The sequence below is a fragment of the Odontesthes bonariensis genome, chromosome 15 (genome assembly GCF_027942865.1).
Source record: "Odontesthes bonariensis isolate fOdoBon6 chromosome 15, fOdoBon6.hap1, whole genome shotgun sequence".
NCBI classification, from domain to species: domain Eukaryota; kingdom Metazoa; phylum Chordata; class Actinopteri; order Atheriniformes; family Atherinopsidae; genus Odontesthes; species Odontesthes bonariensis.
Window position 1 is genome coordinate 22,914,731 of NC_134520.1, and position 21,668 is coordinate 22,936,398.

The 21,668-nt window shown below is 40.5% G+C and overlaps 2 protein-coding genes and 4 non-coding genes across 6 annotated transcripts; 1 reads left to right on the plus strand and 5 right to left on the minus strand.

Moving 5' to 3' along the window:
• The first annotated feature begins 728 nt into the window (after positions 1 to 728).
• Positions 729 to 4,295, plus strand: b3gnt7 (UDP-GlcNAc:betaGal beta-1,3-N-acetylglucosaminyltransferase 7). Its single transcript, XM_075484395.1, has 2 exons — positions 729 to 932; positions 1,973 to 4,295. Exons 1-2 carry the CDS (start codon positions 928 to 930, stop codon positions 3,222 to 3,224), a joined length of 1,257 nt encoding a protein of 418 aa, XP_075340510.1. The 5' UTR covers positions 729 to 927; the 3' UTR covers positions 3,225 to 4,295.
• Positions 4,296 to 10,737: 6,442 nt separating this feature from the next.
• Positions 10,738 to 19,780, minus strand: ncl (nucleolin). The gene is made up of 16 exons (XM_075485565.1): positions 19,628 to 19,780; positions 18,486 to 18,578; positions 18,269 to 18,380; positions 17,849 to 17,989; positions 17,272 to 17,520; positions 16,919 to 17,059; positions 16,616 to 16,699; positions 16,377 to 16,500; positions 15,323 to 15,459; positions 15,085 to 15,211; positions 13,809 to 13,945; positions 13,486 to 13,615; positions 12,981 to 13,123; positions 12,653 to 12,779; positions 11,658 to 11,923; positions 10,738 to 11,483 (listed from the first exon to the last, which is right to left on the minus strand). Exons 1-16 carry the CDS (start codon positions 19,643 to 19,645, stop codon positions 11,416 to 11,418), a joined length of 2,097 nt encoding a protein of 698 aa, XP_075341680.1. The 5' UTR covers positions 19,646 to 19,780; the 3' UTR covers positions 10,738 to 11,415.
• LOC142401021 (small nucleolar RNA SNORA57) lies at positions 12,261 to 12,400 on the minus strand. The gene has a single exon (XR_012773040.1). It is a non-coding gene; the product is annotated as a small nucleolar RNA SNORA57 (small nucleolar RNA).
• On the minus strand, positions 13,256 to 13,389 carry LOC142401031 (small nucleolar RNA SNORA75). Its single transcript, XR_012773050.1, has one exon. It is a non-coding gene; the product is annotated as a small nucleolar RNA SNORA75 (small nucleolar RNA).
• On the minus strand, positions 15,784 to 15,920 carry LOC142401033 (small nucleolar RNA SNORA57). The gene has a single exon (XR_012773052.1). It is a non-coding gene; the product is annotated as a small nucleolar RNA SNORA57 (small nucleolar RNA).
• Positions 17,621 to 17,760, minus strand: LOC142401022 (small nucleolar RNA SNORA57). The gene has a single exon (XR_012773041.1). It is a non-coding gene; the product is annotated as a small nucleolar RNA SNORA57 (small nucleolar RNA).
• Positions 19,781 to 21,668: the final 1,888 nt, after the last annotated feature.

Below are 21,668 nucleotides of genomic sequence, written 5' to 3' on the forward strand. Positions count from 1 at the left end.
TGTCCAGTCAGTTCTAAATGGGACAAATTGACCTCAGTCAAGCGGCAGAGGAATACTACTGCTGACACGTTGTAGGATGCATCACAGTCACAAGTGCCTTGGCAAAATTAGCTGTAACCATTTTAAGATGAGAGCGAAAAAAAGAAAATGTGGTGTACTTGAGAGGGTTTGAAAACATTTGGTACGCACTGTCACTTAAATATGCTGCATCAGTAAAAGACCTGGATTACATCCCACCTCAGTAGGATATAAGAGGAAAACAGTATAAAAACAAAGCCTTAAGAACGCAGTCAGTCTATTATACATGGTAAGTTTTGAAGCAGAACCCTTCAAAAGCTAAAAGAAATAAGGATTTTTCTTTGCTCAAGCTGCTGCCCCCGCGACCCGATCCCCGGACCAGCGGAAGATAATGGATGGATGGATGGACAATCCTTCACAAGCTGGTTGGAAATCTGTGGTTCTCTTTTCAGTTATCCATTTAATTTACAGGACACAGACAATTACCTCTGAGTAGATGGGAATGCGGGCTATTGCAGTCAGAAATTCAAGATCATTTCTTAGTTTTCTTAATGATGTAAGGAGAGGACGAAAAGGGCTTTGTGAGCTTAAGTTTGCGCATAGCCTCACTGTTCATTGATCATCCACATCCTGTTCTACGTGTTGGCTACGTAACCGAGCCTTTAAAAGCGGCTCCGCAGTGCGCTGCAGTGAGCACTGCGCGCGTCCGAGCCACAGGCAGCAGGAACTTTTCAAAGCGCACCTCACTTAAATTCCCTGCATCAAGACCTATTCGATGGAAAGGAATACTGTGACATTTTTCTCTTAAGCCAAAAACACATGAAGTGAAACTGTCCCACTTTTCAGGTCTCAGTTATTTGAACTTTCTCGGTGTAACCGTCACTCAGCCACGTCAAAAGCAGAAGAGAGATGGTGTAAGTTGCATTTTCTCTTTTTCTGCCCTCTTCTGTATTTCGCATTTTATTCCTTACTTTCTGTCGCGTTTCAGCTTTGCTGATAACAATGTCAACTTGAAATTCTTTGTCGATATGCCGAAAGAAAATTGAAAAAGTCTAGAAGTGTCTAAAATGTCTTTAAATAAGGCAAGGATGGAACACCCCACGTCTAAACAATCCGATAAAGGCAAAACATTTCTTAAGGAAAGAAAAACAAGGGGACAATTTGGGGAAAATTCTAAATTCATTCAAAATTTCAAGGTGATTTTAATAGCACAGAAAGCATAGATTATTTTAGACTGCCATGTAACAGTGCCATAGTTTGATGACAATCATACCAGAAACTCCAGTGAATTATCCTCGTCACCACGTCATGTTTAAAGATTAAAGATGAAGTTTTGTTCATTTTCGATTTGTTATTATTTTCCAACTATGTGTTCCTGAACTAAAGACGTGTTTTAACTGGTTGGGGGTTAAGAGGGACTCCCTCGGAGGTATTTGGGCCCCTTTGGGTTTGTCTCAGTGGTCGTGAATGAAACGAGCCCTGGCATGACATGATGGAAATATCCAGAAATATGAGAAGCTGTGGTACCTTTCACAGCTTCTATCAGAAGCCACTGATTAGTCCTTTTTAACGAACGTGTTTAATGTGCTCCAATTTCATGAGTGTGAGGTGTTATAAAGAAAAGACACAACCATAGATACTTTTTTTTTCTGTTTGTAAAACAACACATACCTCTAGGGACCATTTTGCCATGAGGGAACTTAAACAATGTCTCTATCTTTGCCATGACTGGCTGGTTGTTTAGCATCATTCTAATGGTGGAGAGTTTTGGCCATGTATTTTTATATTTAGACTTCCTTTATAACCTACAGAGATAATGTTTTATACTCCTTAAATTCTTAGTATGTTGTTTTTAGATATCAACTCCATCAATAATTCAGTATTTACCTTTTTTTTTTTTTTTTTAATTAGATTTCCTGATCTGACTCATTTTCTCATCTTTGTCCTCCTACAGACTGAACAACAGAGATCGCTGGAGAGTGTATAAGAGGGTGAGTGTCATTTTCTTTGTGGCTGTAGTGGCGCTGACCGTTGTCCAGAGGGGAAGCATCAACATGGGGGCTCCGTTTGAACTTGAACGGCTGGCTCGCATGCATGCTTCTCAAGGAGTGGAGCCCGGAGGAGCTCTGGAGGAGAAAGCTAGCTCGTACTTGGGGATAAATAGCTTCTGGAAGGTTGGCAGGCCGCAGCCACAGCCCAAAGCTCGGCCCACGACGCAGAAACCCAGAGTCAACGCAAACAGCAGCCCCGGTACCTGGGATGTGCCCAGCTCCAACTGTAGCGCCAACCTAAACCTCTCAAGCCTGCCGTGGTTCAACAGCCTGGAGAACAACTTCAAGCAGTTTATGCTGTACCGACACTGCCGTTTTTTCCCTATGCTCCTCAACCACCCAGAGAAGTGCACAGGGGACATATATTTACTCATGGTGATTAAATCAGTGGCCACCCAGCATGACCGCAGGGAGGTCATTCGAAAAACCTGGGGCAAAGAGCAGATGGTGAACGGCAAGAGGGTAAAGACCCTCTTCCTTCTTGGCAAGCCCTCCAATGAAGAGGAAAGAGCGAACCATCAGAAACTCGTTGAGTATGAAGACTATATCTATGGGGATATTCTACAGTGGGACTTCTTAGATAGTTTTTTCAATCTGACACTCAAAGAGACCCACTTCCTTAAGTGGTTCCACACTTACTGCCCCGGCGTGCGCTACGTCTTCAAGGGGGACGATGACGTCTTTGTCCATGTGGAGAATATATTTGAGTTTCTAGCAAGCATCAGTGACAAGAACCTGTTTGTGGGGGATGTTATTTTCAAGGCTAAACCCATTCGCAAAAAGGAAAACAAATATTATATCCCTCAGGCTTTGTATAATGAGACATACTACCCTCCGTATGCAGGTGGTGGAGGTTTTCTGATGGATGGGACGCTGGTTAGAAGGCTTCACTGGGCCGCAGAAACCCTGGAGCTCTACCCCATCGACGATGTCTTCTTGGGCATGTGTCTGGAGGTGCTACAGGTCACACCTATAAAACACAATGCCTTTAAGACGTTTGGCCTTGTGAAAAATAAGAAAAGTAAGATGAACCGAGAACCTTGTTTCTTCAAAGATATGATTGTGGTGCACAAGTTGTTACCATCAGACCTTATGCACATGTGGAACCTGGTCAACAGTGACCTGGTCTGCACACAGAAAGTGGAACTCCTATAGCTTTTAGGACAGCACCAACAAGCTGAGCCTTACCTCACTGGATGCCAAAAAAAGTGCAGCACAATGCAGGCGAGTTCAAAGTGGACTTCCCGGTAAGCTCTCCTTTATGTGGAGAGAGACCAAGACAATCCATGGTCTTGCTGATTTTCAGCAGCAACACACATTTTAGAGGAATATCCTCAAAAGTAAATTATGATAAGCTTTTCTAAAAAACTTGTATTTAGAATTGTGTATTTATATGGAGATTTTTAAAAACCTACACTGTCAAAGACAGCAACTAAGAGGAGCTGCTGTGCCAATGGGCACACCAAGGATGACAGTCCCTTGTTCTACAGTTAAAGGTATTTTGTTCTGTTATTTAATATTATGATGTGGGCTCTGTTGGAAATGTACAACCTGCTCATCTCCTTCTCTGTGGCCAGGGAGCCCCCCTCTCCTTTGATATGGTGGAGGGATTTCGTTGAATTAAAACAAACCCTTGATGTTGTAGTCTGTGTCAAAATCACCTCTGGTAATGAACCCATTAATGTGACTACACTTAAATCTCTAAAGTCAATCTTAATTTAAAAGGACAGGTAATGAATAACCCTACGAATGTTTTTATTTGATGTTGTTTTGCTGTCATATCATTTTCCTGAAAATGAAATCCGAGTCACTTTTTTTTCTGAGGTCCTTGCACTCGTCATTTTGAAACATGACTGACTGGCTTGATCTGGACATCTACTGCATGTGTACGACTGGAACTTTTTACACTTGCTACGCGCACGTTGTCTGTGGATTTGAATGTGCTGATATCTACTTGACATGAATTTGAAAAAAGGGTTTGCAATGATACTGTGAACTAAAACTTTTGCTGGTACGAGTGTGTGGCATGTTAATTTAATTGTTTCCCCCAGTAAACGGGGTAAAAGCGGGGATTTTGCATTTTAATTTAACGCAGGTGATAAACCTTTTCATGGAAAATTACATAATTAAAAGTTTATTGGGCGTAGTGGTTGATGATTGTGTCTAAATGATGTAAATGTATGTAAAAAAATCAACATGTACATAGGATCTCATTTGTAAATAAACAGCTTGACAATACATTTGTCTTTGAAAATCTGTCCTAGATTGGCTGTTTTTGTGTTGTTGCTTATCGGCGTCCAACATCGATGTGAAAATCCTGATCGGGTCATCCAACAAAAGTGTCAAGTGTTGACACGGCAGTATCAGTTACACAACTAAACAGGCCGAATAACTTATATGTTTAAACAAATGCTAAAGCTATAATAGATGCACTCCAAACATTAAATTAGATGGGTTTTTTTTTTAACAGTCTGTTTTATACAAAGCAGTGTCTGGTCTGATAAGATATTGATATCTTTCATAACTTATGTGCTATGTGAATATGTATTATGCTGTTAGACAACATTTCTGTTACAAAACTAACAGCTGTGAAAAGCAACATCACGATGAATGCAGTTTGCCCCACAATGATAAACTGCACTTTGTGGGATCACTGTCTATCATGCTCAAGCAACTTCGCATACAGCTGATTCAGTATGATATTTCACACTGTTTATGTAAGACGTCCCCGTCGAATAATGTGCCATTTCATTCCTTAAATTACACTGAATTGCTGAGGCTGATACTGGCAGTAGTACAGTGAATATATTGTAAGGGGCTTTAAGTTGGCAACAAAAGACAGAGAGGACACGGGAAAACAAAAGAAATTATGTTCTCGTGTTCTTTACAATCTACTTCAGGGCCAAAGACAACAGAGTATTGTGAAACTGGATCTTCTATAAATTGTGGTTCTCCCGGGTGCTCTTCCCAGAACAGAAGCATACCTTAAGGTTTATCTCTTTCAACTGTCTTTGTTGCACACAGAGTTGAAGTGATCCCATGTCAAGCCTGTGAGCTAAATTGTCTGTATCGTGGAGTAGTTGTATCATTTATCAGAGTGGTTTGATGGATACGAACTTTTAAAGAATGTTTCTATTATTTACTGTGTTTCTATTGAAATCTAACTTTGGCAAGATTATCTGACAAAGCAGAACAGGTAATTAGCTTATGTAACAACAGTTATGCTTTCATAAAGATTTCATTGGACGCTTAGTTAGAATTTTCCCTGAGGTTTGAGACTCTGATACTGGTAACATGGAGGTGGGGGTTGGTAGGAAGTCACATCTCTGTGTACAAAGAAACAAAAGTTTCACTGTTTCTGTGTAACACTTCAATGTAAAGTATTGTCTGCGACTTGTCACAGCACAAATATCACACAAGGGTTTTAATTCCTAGGTCAAGGAAGCTATCAAAACATGCTGTATAGGCAGTTTTAGAACGTTTTGTGACATTATTCTCTGCCTCGCTATTTATTACGGGCACATGTTGTTGTAATGTGGGCAGAATTTGGTGACGCGTTGGGAAAAAAAAGAAGAAAGGCCATATCTGGGCGGCAGCCGGTCTGTACATATTCAGCATCAATGGTGCCTTCACAGATGTAGATGTTGCCCCAGTCTGTGCACTAATGCATCTCCATGTTGTCACTGTGCTGGCTTTTGAACAGCTTTGTCAGACCACAGCAGTCCATCTTCGATAAGCTCCATCCCACAGAAGGCTGGAGTGTTTCTCGTTCTGATTTCTACGTTTGTTTGTTTGTTTGCTTTTTTCTTTGCATGCATGATTTTCCTGCAGCATTTGATACTGCAGTGATGAACTATAAATTTGCCTGAGGCCATGCGTTTATTTCTACAGCAGAAGAGTCTGAAAATCCAAGCTATCAAATGTTGTATATATTCAGCTGTGCCACCTGCATAAAGACATTATATAATTATAAGAATTTCAATGTTATTTTATTAAATTGATGATTAAATCCCTATATTACTCTCTAAATAGTTGAACTAATCTTTCACATAGTGTTTCACAGAGTTGAAAAGAGAGTTTATTTTTCACTTACTAGACTTTAAGGCATTCCTCTGTAAGTACATAAGAATGCCCGAAGTTATAAGCTAGTTTGCGCTGTGTGAAACAGCCCACGTGTGGTTATTAAACAGGAACTCAAAATACTGGGTTATTTTCTCCCCTACCATTGCAAAGCTGCGAGTATCAAAGAGGAACCCAAAGCCAGAAATAAAATACACATTGTGGTCTTCACGTAAAAGATTAACTTAACAATCATTCAGAACTTTGACTTGACTTTCAGAAAGTCAAAATGACAAGAGAGACTAACACAGGCTTTGTAGCTGAGTGAACTGACTTATCAACTACTAGCCAAAATTTACTGTAATCTAGTGTAAATTTCCCACTCTGTTGATGAAATGTGACTGTAAGTGTATAAACAGGCGGCCTTCTCCTCTGCATGCAGACTGGGAGCTTCATATTTGCTGACACTAATTGGAGGAAGCTTTTGATGTCAGCTTGGTCAATGAGTCAGCTGGATGGGGATGCAAGTTTTCACACTAGACCTCTATTTTCTTCATGGGCCTCTCATGGAGAATCATCGCTGGCATGGCTTTCGATGGGAGTGTGCTTGAGCTAAAAGTAAAACATACCTTTTGCAAATCTACTGTCTGCTAACAGGCCTGTCTGTTCTTTAAACCACGAAAACAGCGGATAACATTTATGCAGAGCACCTTAATGTGCAGAGTTATAATGTGTAATGTCTGTCTGTATATACAGATAAACATTGCAGATAGGTGAATAGATTACATTAGCAAACAAGTATCAGGTCAAATTTTGATAAGTCAAGTAGCCACGAGGACCGCACATTCTTAAAATGCCTGCAAGTATGTGAAAACACATGATCTCTTTGTGATCATTGAGAAAAAAGCAAAAATAATAAATGGAAAATGCAAAAAGGATTCGGCTGTTTATAAGAGTCACTGGTGATGGTGACAAAATACAGCACAGTAGCTTCAGTCACACAACCTTTTTGCATGGCAGGATAAGACGAGGAACAAATGTAACAAAATGATGTTTTGATGGCTTTCCTGAAAGGGCCCAGTGTGACCAAATACATGAAAAAATAAAATAAAATACATTTTCACTTTGGAGATGCAAAATTGTTTCAGACATGGGCTATTTCAAATAATGGCAAAGAGTGCTACCATTCAAAGACCTTAAATATTTTAAAGATCTCTGAGGTCTTTAAGACCATAGACCCCCAATAGTATGGGCTTTTTCACAGAGGAGAAAATGCCAAGGCATTGTAACTTAACAGTACATCTTTGCTATAGGACACCATGCGTGTCATGACACCATGACAAAGACAAGGATCCTCTGTGAAGGGAATTAAAGAGGGTCCTATTGAGATTAGCTAAACAAATGAGATGGCTATCAGCCTAGGCCCCCACTTTTCTTCACAATGCCCTGTTGAAGCGCCATAAAGCTTTATTAAAGCACTTTCATGGATATTAGTCAAAGATATGTAGCTGTCAGAGTAATTTTATCTAGAATTTTGTCTTATGCAGGACCTTTTTTTTTTTTTTTTTTAGCATTGCGAGACAGCTGAATGTTAGTTATGATATTTATTTCTCATTTTACTGCCCTGCAGATGACTCAAGAAAAAGTAAAAAAAAATCATTTCTTTGACAAAGAAAAAGCATAGAGGCGGGAGGAAACTGAACGTGTCAAATGAAAAGGAGCTGACCTGGGAGCAGCGTCCAGAGGTGAAACAGAAAAGAAAGCACACGGGTCATTCTAGATGGCTGACATAACACCACAGGGACAAGCTAGCACGACCTCTGTCAATTTCCAAGGCGGGAGGCAACAAATCTCTAAATGGAGTTATTCATTGGTGCCATCATCAGAGCCTCCACCCACACACCTTTGGGAACAAAGATCCCTGTTCAGCTGCCAGAACTGTCACACGACTGCATTCTGCTGTCCCCTGTCTGCTGGTGTCACTGACACGGGAAACCTGCCACAGCTCAGTGTTAATCAAGCCCATCTGAGTTCACTTACCAGACACAGTTAGTCGGGTGGGTTAAGGCAAAATGGTTAGACCCAATACCCCTTTTTTCACCATGATAGAACAGGTTCCATCCTGCATACATTTGGAAGTGTTGTGAGTTTTATACTGGTCAAGAACTAAAAAAGCCAAACAGTTTGGGTCAAAGTTAGAGTGGAAAAAGAAGAGGTTGTCGTGTTCACACTGCACTGACACCAAAGGAGTACATCCTTTCGTAGAGGATAGCAAGAGAGGATAAGCAATGACCTCTGCTGATGATGCAGCTTTAACAACAGTGAATCCGCTCCAAACTAGTGGAAACGCAGGCTGACTGAGAGTCAAAGGTTACAAGAATCCTGAGTCCAAGAAAATTAGCTTTTTTTAGTTGGAAAAGCTGCCATCAGTTTATAGTAAAGGTTTGTTACATTACATCTTCCACCGTTGGTGTCTGAGGAAGACGCACAACATCTTCAAGGACCACAGCCATCCAACGCGCAGACTGTTCTCGAAACAGTTTCGAATTTCGAAACTTGCAATTCTTCTATCTTGCACATTCTTTTATTCAATATTAATATCGCTCTTTTAAAAAAAAAAACTATTATCATTTCTTATTGACTATACTGTTGAGTCGCACGTTAGTCTCATCCAGCACATTTCATTGCATTGTTGACCCTGTGTTTTCATGCATATGACAAATAAACTTGAAACTTGAAAAATTTGAAACTTATTATTTTTGTTTGCATGGCATTTTAAGCTCCATCAAGGATATTAAGCTGGTGGTCATACCTGTCTAGCAATTGCTCCACTTTTGCTTATTTTGTCTTTGTTGTCTTTGTCTGCATGTATATTTCTGTTCTTGGCACTGTGTAGAAGTATAATGATAGCAACTAAAATCCAAAGAACGTAATATCTAGGCAACAAGATTAGTTCCCTTCTTGATAACAGGTAGTCTAGTAACTTGTATGTCAAAACACAATGTTCCCATAAGCTGATGCTAAGAATGATTTTTAAAGTAGCGAAGGGGTATTTCGGAGTTAAGGAAACTCTATTACAAATGGGCAGTTACGTTTGACAGCCTTCCCATTTCTCCCAGTTTAGCACAACAGCCTACCAACATGACAGTGGCAACAAATTTCATAAGGACACGTTCCATCAATGAACATTTTAAGAGACTTCCAATGAAAATCTGATCAAAATTACATTTTTCAAGAGTTCAGCTTCCACATCAAGTGAATTCTTTGTGGCCCTCGCTTAGCAATTGATTCTCTGTTTGCATCAAACTTATGTTGGGAGTCGAACACTGTTCCCAGATACTTATGTCACAATTTGGACTTCCTCGCCATGTGTGATGCTGAGTTTTGGGTTATCAAAATTTCCTGAAAAGTCCTTCCTAAAGCCAGTGATTGGTTCTTTAGTTTTTGTTAAAATGTTAAAATGCAGGTAAAACTAAGGTGAGCCTTAGAGAAGAGACAGCAAGATAGTATGATCAGAAAACTTAACAAGGTAGCTGCCTTCACCGGATGACTTGCAGCTGTCCGTGTACATGATAGAAAGCAGCCCTGAGGTGAGCCGGTATTTGAACTGACAGTATGAGACGTGCCCAATGTGTATCATATGTAGCCAATATCAAGTTGCCTTTCAAGCGTACTGTTTCAGAAACTAACTCACGGCAGTTTTACACCCCCCTCAGCTCTGCATTTCAGCCCCATCTTACAAGTCTCCATTTGGTTTGCATCACATTGTATTGTACCAATCTCCTTTTCCTCTTCCGCCACCATGAGGTTGATTCTTTCAACAAATCTTAGATCTTATTGGTTGGACTGCAGTGAAATGAAATAATCATTTATATTTACTGACTTTTCAGCCCCCCCCACCCCAGAAAATTTTAATTTATATATAATAATAAAAAATAAGCCATTCCCATTTGCTTCAGCTTATGACCAACATGACAGGAATAATAACCATTAAACTTCTCACAGTTTTTCAAGTGTTTGTAAAGTCATAAAAAAAAAAAAAACAGATGACTGAAATACTCCATTTACATTTGTGTTCAGACCCATCACGACTTGGTCAAACTTTTGGGAGAGATGACGGTGTCAGATCGTCCTTTTTCAAGCTCAAGCAGATTGGACCAGGGAATCTCAGTGCAGAGTTGTGGTAAAGGTTCACGGGCAAGTGTGTAATGGTCCAGTTGGATTTTTTTTTTTTTTAGTGACGAGGAACAGTGGTTTTGGTTTGTGGAACCTAAATACAGTTGAGGCACCATATAAATTCACACCACTAATAAATCTTGCAGGGAATAAGCCAGCCTTGAGATTGCTTTCTGAAATTCATTTGGAACTACAATTGCGTACAAATAAGCAGGTCTCTTTCTTCAAGCTTAATCCTACAGACGGTTCACCTCCTAAACGGTTCATGTCCAAACAGATGTGGAACGTTTCTGCCACTGCACCAGCTAGCTGCATTGGGGACTGCCACCTAGTGGAGAATTTTTTTTTTTTTTTTTTTTTTTTTTTTTTAAATGGAGAAATGGTGTATCATAGTTAATACTACTTGTGTTTAACTCAATGTAGCAGACTGGCATTTAAAAATCAACACCTATAAGGTTTTATTTCATGATGTGAAAATTTAGATGGGGGGAAAAAAAAACAAACAAAAAAAAAAAATGAATTAGTCAATGCACTACAAACATTTTATGTCACATTTCTTTCATCCATGACTCAGCTTGCAACTCTGCCCCATCAAACAACCATAACAAACATCCAAAAGAACTCTTGCGCAAGGACTATCAAAATATGAATTTGCACAGTAAAACTTGGCATCTAAAGAAATCTAAACGGAAAAAACAAAACATGGATACAAGTGTAATTATTTTTTTCTTTTTTTTTTTACAAAAGGTAAAATGAAATCATACAAACTGTTTAAATTTACATAATGTATCTGACAAGACAAGCATATTTTTCACAGTAAACTTCCTTGTCAGACCCATTCCATTTTACTCCTTCGGAAAAAAGACAGCTAAGGAGGGCGAGAGGTGCGGGTTTTCATTCGGAACATTCAGTTCTCACATGTAGCACTTAAGCTGAAAAGGTCAGAAGTACCGTTCTGGCACAGGAGGGTGAAGTTGGTATGAGGGGTCTAAATACAGGGCTAAAAATGCCTGTTTACAGTTAAATATATACCAATGACGCTTTCTGGAATGTCCAAAAGCTCTGAAAATTGATGAAACCAGAGTCCATTCAAAACTTAAAATACAAGACTTTAGTCATCAAACTTGATCTTCTTCCCCTGGGGCCTTGCTCCAAATCCACCACCACCTCCTCTTCCACCTGAAATGAGAACAGGAGTCAACTCTTTACTGGCCTGCATTATATGAAAGTCATTTAAGTAGAAATAACAACAACCCTCCCACCGTTATACATTATCCCACTACTGATCATCAAAAAACCCCAAAACAACTCGTCATCCCTTGCAGTTATGACCAACATATCGTGCCCTCTCACCTCCTCCCCTTCCTCCTCCTCTGCCGCCACGGCCTCCTCTGAAACCACCACCGCGACCTCCGAATCCGCCGCCGCCACGGCCCCCTCTGAAACCACCACCACGACCTCCGAATCCGCCGCCGCCACCTCTGCCTCCACGGAAGCCGCCCTCACCCTTGGGCTTGGCGTAATCCAAGGTCACATTTCTGCCATCGATCTCGCCATCCTCCATTGCCTCCTTGGCTGCTTTGCAGTCGTCTTCGTTGTCGAAGTCCACAAAGCCAAAGCTGTTGGAGTTGGATAAGAGCAAATGTGTCACTAAAAGACTTGGCTGACCTTTCAGAACAAAAACTAAGAATTTCCAACAACCATGTTCTATAACCTGTGGCTAAAAACTTAAGAGCCTTAAGAGTACCTAAAAAGGTACAAAGAGCCAGACAACAATGGTATTTGAATCCACTAAGTGTCACATTAACCAGATCAACAGTATTCACAACTGCACCGGTTAAAAATTAAAATACAAAATTTACAGACAGCAAAATATGTATATGCAACTTGTCAAATGTGATATTCTAATCACCAATGAGAAGCTTCAAAAGTGAATTACTGAAAAATTAGTAATCCAAATGTAACAGCGATTGAGGATAGAACCGGCAGACAATAAAATACACACCGGTACCGAAGACATAGCACTGCATTTGCTTTTCCTCCGAACATTACACACATGAGTACTGAACAACCACATGCATGCCAAGAAATGGAGGGTGATGTGGCTTTCACTTAAAAGTTTGGACTATAACCTGTGGCTAAAAACTTTAAGATTTGAGTCTGAAAGTTTGAAACAGAAACTTACATGTAAGCCACAAAGTTTGAGGTTATAATCTGTGCTACACTCGCGACTGTCTCACATCAGACATGGGCAACTCCCACTAAGTTAGCTGCCTGACTGCGAGTTCCCTTCTAATGCCAATCCTTACGCTGTTAGAGGGAGAGTACTCGCCTCCCTCTAAACTCACCCTTTTGATGACCCCGTATCTCTGTCTGTCACTATCCTGGCTGCCACAGCAGACTCAAAGGAGTCCTTAAGGGTCTGATCCGTTGTGTCCTCAGAGAGTCCCTTGACGAAGAGGGTTTTTGTTGGACCTGGTAGAGAAGAAATCATGAAAAATTCATCATTAAATGTGCAAATACAGTGCTCAAGACATCCTAAACTATCAAAGCTAATTGTGCAGACCAGGTCAGGACTTGACTATCTTAGAATCTTCACAGAGTCTCAGGAGATCAAGTTTTCATCACATCTGGTCAGTTCAGTTCAATTCATATCAGTAAGGCTTGAAGCTCTACCCGAGTTCCCTCTGCCCCCATCTCTTCCACCGCTGTTCTGGCTGTATTCCAGTCTGATAGTTCGGCCTTCAATGTCTGTGTTGTTGAAGTTGTCCAGAGCGTCCTTGGCATCCTCTGTGCTCTCAAACTCTATAAAAGCAAAACTAGGGACAGAGGCGGAAAATTAGGGATGCATCAACCAACCCATTCACACGATGACTAGTCAAATTAAAACAATGATGCTGACTGCTTTAATTATAAGACACAAATCTGATTAGATTAATTAAGACAGCTATATCTGTTGCACAGCAGACATGGGCAGCACCCCCGAGGAAACGGGGAAAGCCTGTTCTGACCGTGCATTGACTCTTCTTCTCGTGCGAATCCGTGCAGAATCATGGATTAGATTAAGAGGAGCTCATGAGAAGGCGCACCACATTGAGATGCTATGCTTCAGTTTTGAGGATGATTTAAGTGTCCGTTGAACATCAAACGTGACCATTTCAGGTAAAGTTGCTACACTTACCCTTTGGGCCTGCCGTCTCTCTGTGGAATCCTTACAGAGACGGCTTTCTCAAATGTAGACTGCAGCACTTCCTCTGTGGCGCTGAAGGACAGATTATTCACCACCAGAGTTTTGTTGGTTGCTCCTGTAGCTACAAAAAGGAAATAGGGACAGAAGTGAAACAAAAGACAAAAGGAGCATTTTTTCTTTGGACATCTTTAGAGTTATAAAGATTAGTGAATATATGCCATTTAAGAACCCCACTGACGTGTGTGACATGCAAGCAAGGTCAACATTAATCTAGCTTAAATACCGAAACCAGGATTAGCTTGCGAACAGCTTACCTGACATCCTGGCTCCTTTTTGGCTCTTTTCTCCAACATAGTCGACCATAATGGCCCTTCCTTGCACATCAGCACCCTGAGCCTCCTCCAACATCTTCTCTGCTTCAGCCTCAGTTTTGAACTCGATGTAGGCAATACTGTGAAATGAGGAAAAGATTACCTTTTTACAACCAGACACTACTGCCCAAAAATACTCAGCTGCAGATTGTTGGTTGGATTACGAGGAAACTGGACTACAAACCCAGAGCAACAGTTTCCTTTACATCAGTGGTTTTCAATAGGTGGGGGGGTGCCAAAGAGTCACGGCGAGCCAGCGAAACACGCGAAGAAATATAACGGTTTCTGTCAACATCTCAGACTGATTGTTCGTGCTTCCGTGTGTGAATAAGCAGGACTAATGAAAAATACATCGTTTTCTCATACCACAACAGAAGTCAGCAGAAAGGGAGGAGCCCCTCAAAAAACGTAGGAACTACGATCCCGAATATTTAAAATTAGGGTTTACGTGGTCTGGTTCTGAAAGCGCACCTCTGCCGCAATGTGTAGTGTGTCCGTCAAAGTCATGAGTCCTGATCCCCTTCACCTCCACTTACCTGTGTGGTTTTCTGCTCTCACCCTGATCAAAAACAAATACCAGTCAAGGCTACAAGTACAAGATGACTTGCGGCTGTTTCTGTACAACCTTGCATTGAACAGCTGTGCGCATCAAAGGCGCGTCCGCATTGTTCGCAATGCTTGAGAACATCGTTGTTAAAATAGCAACAGGTTTAAATTGTGTATAATTAGCCTAAAAAGTAAATCAGAATATGTCGACGTCTATCTTTATTATTAGGCCTATTATTATTATTTCAGTTGACGTCTCCTGTTTACATGAGTTAAGTTGGACATTGGCGTCTGTTTAGTCTGCTGTTGAAAACGTTCGTTTATGAATTTGTTCTAATGACAGTTCAATTTTAGGCCCTCTGTTCGTGATGTTTCAGTAGGCTAAAAGTAGCCTCTAAGATGGAAATATTTGGATGGACATTTTATGAATAAGCCTTTTATGAATGTAGGCTACTTTGTTAAAAGAAATACAATTAAAAATACATGTATTGGGCCATCTGTTTTTGAAACACCATTCTAGGAACACAAAAGAAAGATGCATTTACTGTAGGGACCTGGGGGGGCGCTTGGTTATCTTTACCTATTCCAAGGGGAGGCTCACATTCAATGAATTTGAAAACCCCTGCTTTACATCATTCATGTGGGCTAAACAAAGATATTTTCTGGATCTTACCCTCTGTTTGAACCGTTCTGGCCTTGGGGTAGTCTGACATCGACAGCATCTTCAAACAGTTCTTTCAGGTCATCAACCGTTGCAGAGAAGGGAAGATTTTTCACAAACAGCGTTCGTGCCTCTCTCTCTGTGGGGCAAAATGTCAGCGTCAGCATTGCAAATGGGGGCAAAAAAACCCTCTTTTTACGACTAATGTTTTAGGAGACAAAAATAGATAGAACAGACTTGCACACATTACCTTTCTTGCCTTCTTGTGAGTTCTCTTTGCTGCGAGCCTTATCCAGCTTTATCTCCTGACCCAGGACTTTCTTGCCACTGAGTTCCATTGCTTTGTTCATGTCCTCTTCAGATGCAAAGTCCACATAGCCAAATTTCCTATTAAAGTAAAAAGAATCAGTCACATGCAACTTTGCCAAAAATCCAAGTATCAAAAGCAATATTTGAGGCTTCAAATATGGAATAACTACAATTCCTAAATAAAAAGGTACAAAGAGCCAGACAACAATGGTATTTGAATACACTATGTGCCACATTAACCAGATCAACACTATTCACAACTGCACCGGTTAAAAATTAAAATACAAAATTTACAGACAGCAAAATATGTATATGCAACTTGTCAAATGTGATATTCTAATCACATTTGACACAAGCTTCATGAGAAGCTTCAAAAGTGAATTACTGAAAAATTAGTAATCCAAATGTAACAGCGATTGAGGATAGAACCGGCAGACAAAATACACACCGGTACCGAAGACATAGCACTGCATTTGCTTTTCCTCCGAACATTACACACATGAGTACTGAACAACCACATGCATGCCAAGAAATGGAGGGTGATGTGGCTTTCACTTAAAAGAGTTTGGACAACCAGCAAATCTCTTAAAAGTCATAATTGGCATGGACAGGAATCTATTCAGTCTGAGTAGACAGGTCTTCAAAAGTGAATTACTGAAAAATTAGGTTTAAAAATTATATGCAGGATTTATACATCTCCAAAAGTGTTGTGTGTACAGTAGGGCTGCACGATTATGGAAAAAAAGTGAGGAGCTGCGCGCTTAACTTGCTTGTGGATCAGTTAGGCGGCGTAACGACTATTGCATGCTAGAATATAATGCAACTGAACCCGCATTAAGAAAACAAATGTTTATAATAATAAAAAAAGCAATTTTCATTTTCTTCGCTGCCAAAAATCGCAATTTTGATTAAAATTCGATTAATTGTGCAGCCCTAGTGTACAGCCCATTTACACAGAAACGTACATTATTTATAAGTGCAAATTAACTACTTACTTTGATCCCCCTAACCGGACATCGACGATTTCCAGGCTGTTCTTAGTGAAGAATTTCCTCAGTGAATCTTTGATCTCCTCAAAGTCTTTATTAGAGTTCAAGTTTCCCACAAATAGGCAGTACCCTGGCAAATGGGAACACATTTCCAAAGTTTCATCATTTGTGTAAAACTCGCATTAAGTTGATTTTTGGACCACCATAAAGACCTGAACAATCTCAATCGATGCGTTCATGTTTACCTTCTCCCTCTGACTTTGCTTTCTTGGTAGGAGGCGCTTCCTTTTTGCCCTCCGCCTTCCTCTTTGTAGGTTTCACTGGAGCGTCTGTTAAGAAAGGAGGAGTGCAGTTCTTTAAGTCACAGAAGCCATCCAGCAAATGCAAGATGATGCATCCTGAATGTGGCCAATGCTAAATCGGGTACATAGAAAGCCACCCACTGATTGACATTGCAACACATGTTCTTTTGAGCTCGTCCAATATTGACAATCAAATCAATCTATAAGACATACTTAATTTACCACACAAAATCTGACAAAACTCACCCTCTTCTTCCTCCTCCTCATCATCATCATCATCGTCGTCGTCTTCATCATCATCTTCTTCCGACTCTTCTTTAGCCTTCACCATGCCTGCTTTCTTTGCCTTTGCTGGAGCAGGAGTTGTGTCCATCTCTTCTTCAGAGTCTAAAAACAAAAACCATTAAGAACACAAATCCATCATCGTGGCCAAATTCAAACCATGTGACCATCGGTGGTTAACCTGTGTCAGATGTGTAAAAGGTGACATCATACAAGATCAGTATTAAGTCCCTTGTGATCATCATTCAGCTTGTGGAAAAGTCTCTAAACAAACAACTCCAGAAATATTTGTATTGCAAATAAACAAAGCTTTTTACCATCCTCCTCGTCATCAGAGGACTCTTTAGCGGGCTTTGCTTTGGCAGCTGGTTTAGCTGCTGCTTTGGCGGCTGGTTTAGCTGGAGTAGCCTTCTTGGGGGGTGGGGCCTCCTCTTCCGAATCCTCTTCATCATCATCGTCGTCGTCTTCATCATCTGAGGATGCCTTTGCAGGTTGGGCCTTGCCTGGGGGCTTGGCAGCTGGCTTGGCTGCTTTCTTGGTGGGTGGGGCCTCCTCTTCTGACTCATCTAAACAATGAAAGCAAGAAAAATGTAGTAATCTTTACAGTGAAGATGAGATACAGTTGAGATAAAGACTAATGAGTGCTTAAAAAAAATAAACTCAAGACAATGTAACAGCAATTGAGGATAGAACCGGCAGACAATAAAAAACACACCGGTACCGAAGACATAGCGCTGCATATGTTTTTCCTCCGTACATTCCACACATGAGTACTGAACAACCACTTGCATGCCAAGAAATGGAGGGTGATGTGGCTTTCACTTAAAAGTTAGGACTATCGGCATCGGTCACAACAAATTCTGATTCTGCTACCAATTCTGAAGTAGGACATACCATCATCTTCGTCATCATCGTCCGACTCCTCTGCTTTAGCAGGGGCTGCTTTGGCTGGGGTGGGTTTAGCTGGAGTCTTTGCTTTTGCTGCTTTCGCAGGTGTTTTCTTAGGTGGAGGTGCTTCTTCCTCAGACGACTCCTCTGTAGATGATTATCATGTCATGAGACCTCTTCGCACATGTTTAGTTCGAGAACACCAGATAAATGATAATTTCCCACAAACTGCGAATAGGTGTCCCTCCATATTATTTAAATATTTGAGGTGAAATCAGATCATGGCTTTATATTTTCATTATGACAAACTCATCTGTGTGTCTTTGTTTAAAACTAATTCTATTGAATCAATTCCACAGTGCTACATTCATTGGGAACAGGACTCTGAAAAGCATGAATATTAAAATCGGGAGTTTCATTGCTTACCGTCATCGTCGTCTTCATCGTCACTTTCTGCTTTTTTAGCAGGAGTGCCATTTTTTGCAGCCGGGGTGGCTTTAGCCGGAGTAGCCTTCTTTGTGGCCTTCAGTGGAGGGCTCTGAAATTTAGAAGAAAAAAAAAATTATTATGCGTGTTTTTTTATATATTGAACTTTCCTTATCATAAACAAATGAATGGAAATGGCTAGTCATTGTATTTTTACCTCCTCTTCCTCCTCACTGCTGTCCTCATCACTAGATTCCTCCTCCACCTTCTTGGGGGGTGGAGCTTTTTTCTTCTGAACTTGATTTGCTGCCTGAAAGAGCAAAGACAGAACATTTAAATTGAACGTTTCATAACATGCCCCCATGGAATATGTAAAGGATTTTCATGGCATGCATTTGTCAAAAATAAAAAAAAATGGCTCCTCGGGATTATCGCTGCCGTCTAGGCGCCATGTTTCACTACGTTTTAAGACATCGGGGTTTTAACCCACGTGTAAGCCCTTCGAACTTGAAAACACAAGAGACCGAAGATACCGATTAAAAAAAATGATTTAATCGATGACAAACCCGTGGATAAGCACGTGCTAGTGTCGTTTTAATTACACACACTGAAAAGCATTGTCTGGGTTTTGGTTGGTCACCTCGTGTGTCACACTGAGCGTCCAACCCACGTGGAGCTAAAGAGGCTGGCCACCTAGCATGTTGGCTAATTCATTTGTTTGACATACTACAACACGTGTTATGAACATTTAGGTAAAGGGGGAATGGAAATTTGATAGCAATAGGTCATACTGATTAAATAACAAAACGCGGTGTAACCAAACTGTTTAAAAATAGAAATAAGCGGCATTAAATGAGAAGCGCTGATGCTACTAAGTGGTTCAAATACCACGCTGGTCGCCATTAAAATACTACTTAAACTTCCCAAGAATTGTTCCATTAGTCGGTGGGTCCATTTAAAGCGGTGTTGGCCTTTTTTGTCAACGCATCTCAAAAATTGAATCGTCAAGCCGAGAGCGCGCCTGAAAGCCATTTTGAATAAGCCTGTTCGCGTTGGCAGGCCACGCCAGGCCTTGTGAGCCAAACAGCAAGGCGCAAACATGGCTACTGTCGAGCGAAAAATTAGTGTTTAGTAAGAAAGACACGATGTATACTCCATTAAGCATGTAATAAAAGACTTATCTCAAAAGAGTGCATTGGTTGCCACATACGAGTACCCATATAGCCCTTATTTCAGTTCATCATTTTCTCACAAACGCAGCAACTTCTGCATGAAGGCCTCGCGCGTAAACAGAGCCTAATTCCTACCACAATTGCGGATATTCAATGAAACAGTATAGTAAACGTTTTTCGGTCTTACCTTTGCTAACTTGACCATGGTTGTTTCTGCTGTGTTTCAATGAAACACACGGAGCTGGATGATTCGATTCAAGAAACTAAATTTCTAATGTATGCACGTGTATCAGCCTGCTCGGTGGGACATTGGACAGGAAAGACAGATAAGTCGCAGTCGCAGTTGCTCTCCAGCTCTGCGCGGTAACGCCTACCCGCCCACATGACCGCGTGAACCAATCAGAAGTTGCAATATTTGCATCGTGCCCGCGCCTTGCCTACAATGTGGAATTGAGGAGATTATGTTATTTCCTATAATTCACAATCAAATAAATGATGTGCTGTTTAGTATTTACCCAGATATTTAATTTGAAACAATAATAGAAATTTGTCTACAACTTCATCAACTCCACGACGAATGTCGTGCGGTACCCACACAGAGAGTCTTTATGCACCATGCAGCTGTTGTGAACCACGTGGTTTGAACAGTTGCCGTAAACCGTCACTAGCATCACATGTATCTTAGGTCTGTTGACTGGAACACTCACCAGTGATCAATAAAATTAACCATATTGTCTGATGTAGTGATATATACTCTCCATTACCCGTGTGAGTTTTAGATTATCACGTAGTCAAGCGAGGATTAAAAGCATACCGATTTAGACCGAATAGGAAATTGAAGGAATTACTGCTTTAATTTTACCTGCTGCTCTTACAATATAAAGTTGTTTCGCTCATGATTACTGCCACTGCCATGGTACTTAAACTGTATGAAAACGTGAGATAAAAAAAAAGGGAGATATATTCATCTTTGAGAAAATAATCATTTAAATAAATATGAAGATACTCCCCAAGTTTTAGTCTGAAAGAAATAGACTTCAAGTAATTAAACTTGTTGCACACGTGTTGTCTTCACACAATAACGTCATGATGATAAGTCTTTCAAAATGAAGTAGGACATATAAGTGTGGGGCTGTCGAGTGATTCTCAAGACCAACATCAAGACAAAAACTGAGTTGGCTCCTTTTTCGTAACACTGACTATAACTGGAATTAGAAATAATGTGTTCTTTACAAAGTCCGTTTGTCCCATTGTGTTACCATATTTTATGGGTTAACACAACTATTCATGGCTAACTGCACATGCATGGTAGACATGGTGTCATGACACCCAAACTGATGTGCACAGATGATGTTGGTTATGCCTGTGCCGACAAGTTATCCCCCTGAAGTCTAATTAGGTCCATAACTGATCCCCAGAACCTGTGGACAGGAATTATGAGAAGGTGATGAAAAGTCTTCCCATCTCCAAGAGTCAGAGATCATTGAAGAAGAGGAGTGAGACAGATTCCAGGAGAGACACACTGACATTTGCTGGTATTGCTGTTGATTGGCAAAGACTTTGCCACTGATTATTGAGGAAAAGTAGAAATGATTTTAGTCAGCGTTTTCCATTAAAATGAAAAAAAACAAAAACTGTGTGTGTTATGTTATTCTGTCTATTGCCACAAGTTCATGTCATTTTCAGCTAGAGGAAGCTAATTGGTAAAAATCTCTTAAAGTCATAATTGGTATATGGACATGAATCATTTCAGGCTTATCATCTATTCACTCTGAGTAGACAGGTCTTTTTTTACAAGTCTTTATAGTAAAAGAGTAACAATGAATGTGTTTTGTCTTCTCAAGCAACTTTACAATCGTACATAACCTGTTATAAAGGCTATGTACGATTGACTCCCCCGGGACATGAACAGCACATTTGAGTAATTAACCCGCAACACCACACAGAGGCAGCATTGCCTTTTCCATCACTTGCCCAGTCATATAGGATACCTAGACAAGTGAGAAGTGATGTTTATTTTATCTTATTGATTTTTCTTCTTTTTTTGTAACAATCAAGCAAATATGGATCTAACCGTATCAGATTTACTGAGAAACTATTTCTGAGTCTACAGATGATAGGTCAGCTGTGCTATCCAGAGACAAAGTACATCCAACATGGTGTACATGGTGAAATTGCTCAATGAAGACAGCTTTGGTTTTGAGGTGAGTGAGGTGGTTTGGGACCTG

Excerpts from the sequence above, each read along its gene's own strand:
- ncl (XM_075485565.1), bottom strand. Across the intron at positions 18,381-18,485 it reads GCAGTGAGGAGGAAGAGGAG|AGCCCTCCACTGAAGGCCAC; the intron begins GTAAAAATACAA and ends TCTAAATTTCAG. Across the intron at positions 15,460-16,376 it reads GTCCGGTTAGGGGGATCAAA|GAAATTTGGCTATGTGGACT; the intron begins GTAAGTAGTTAA and ends TTACTTTAATAG.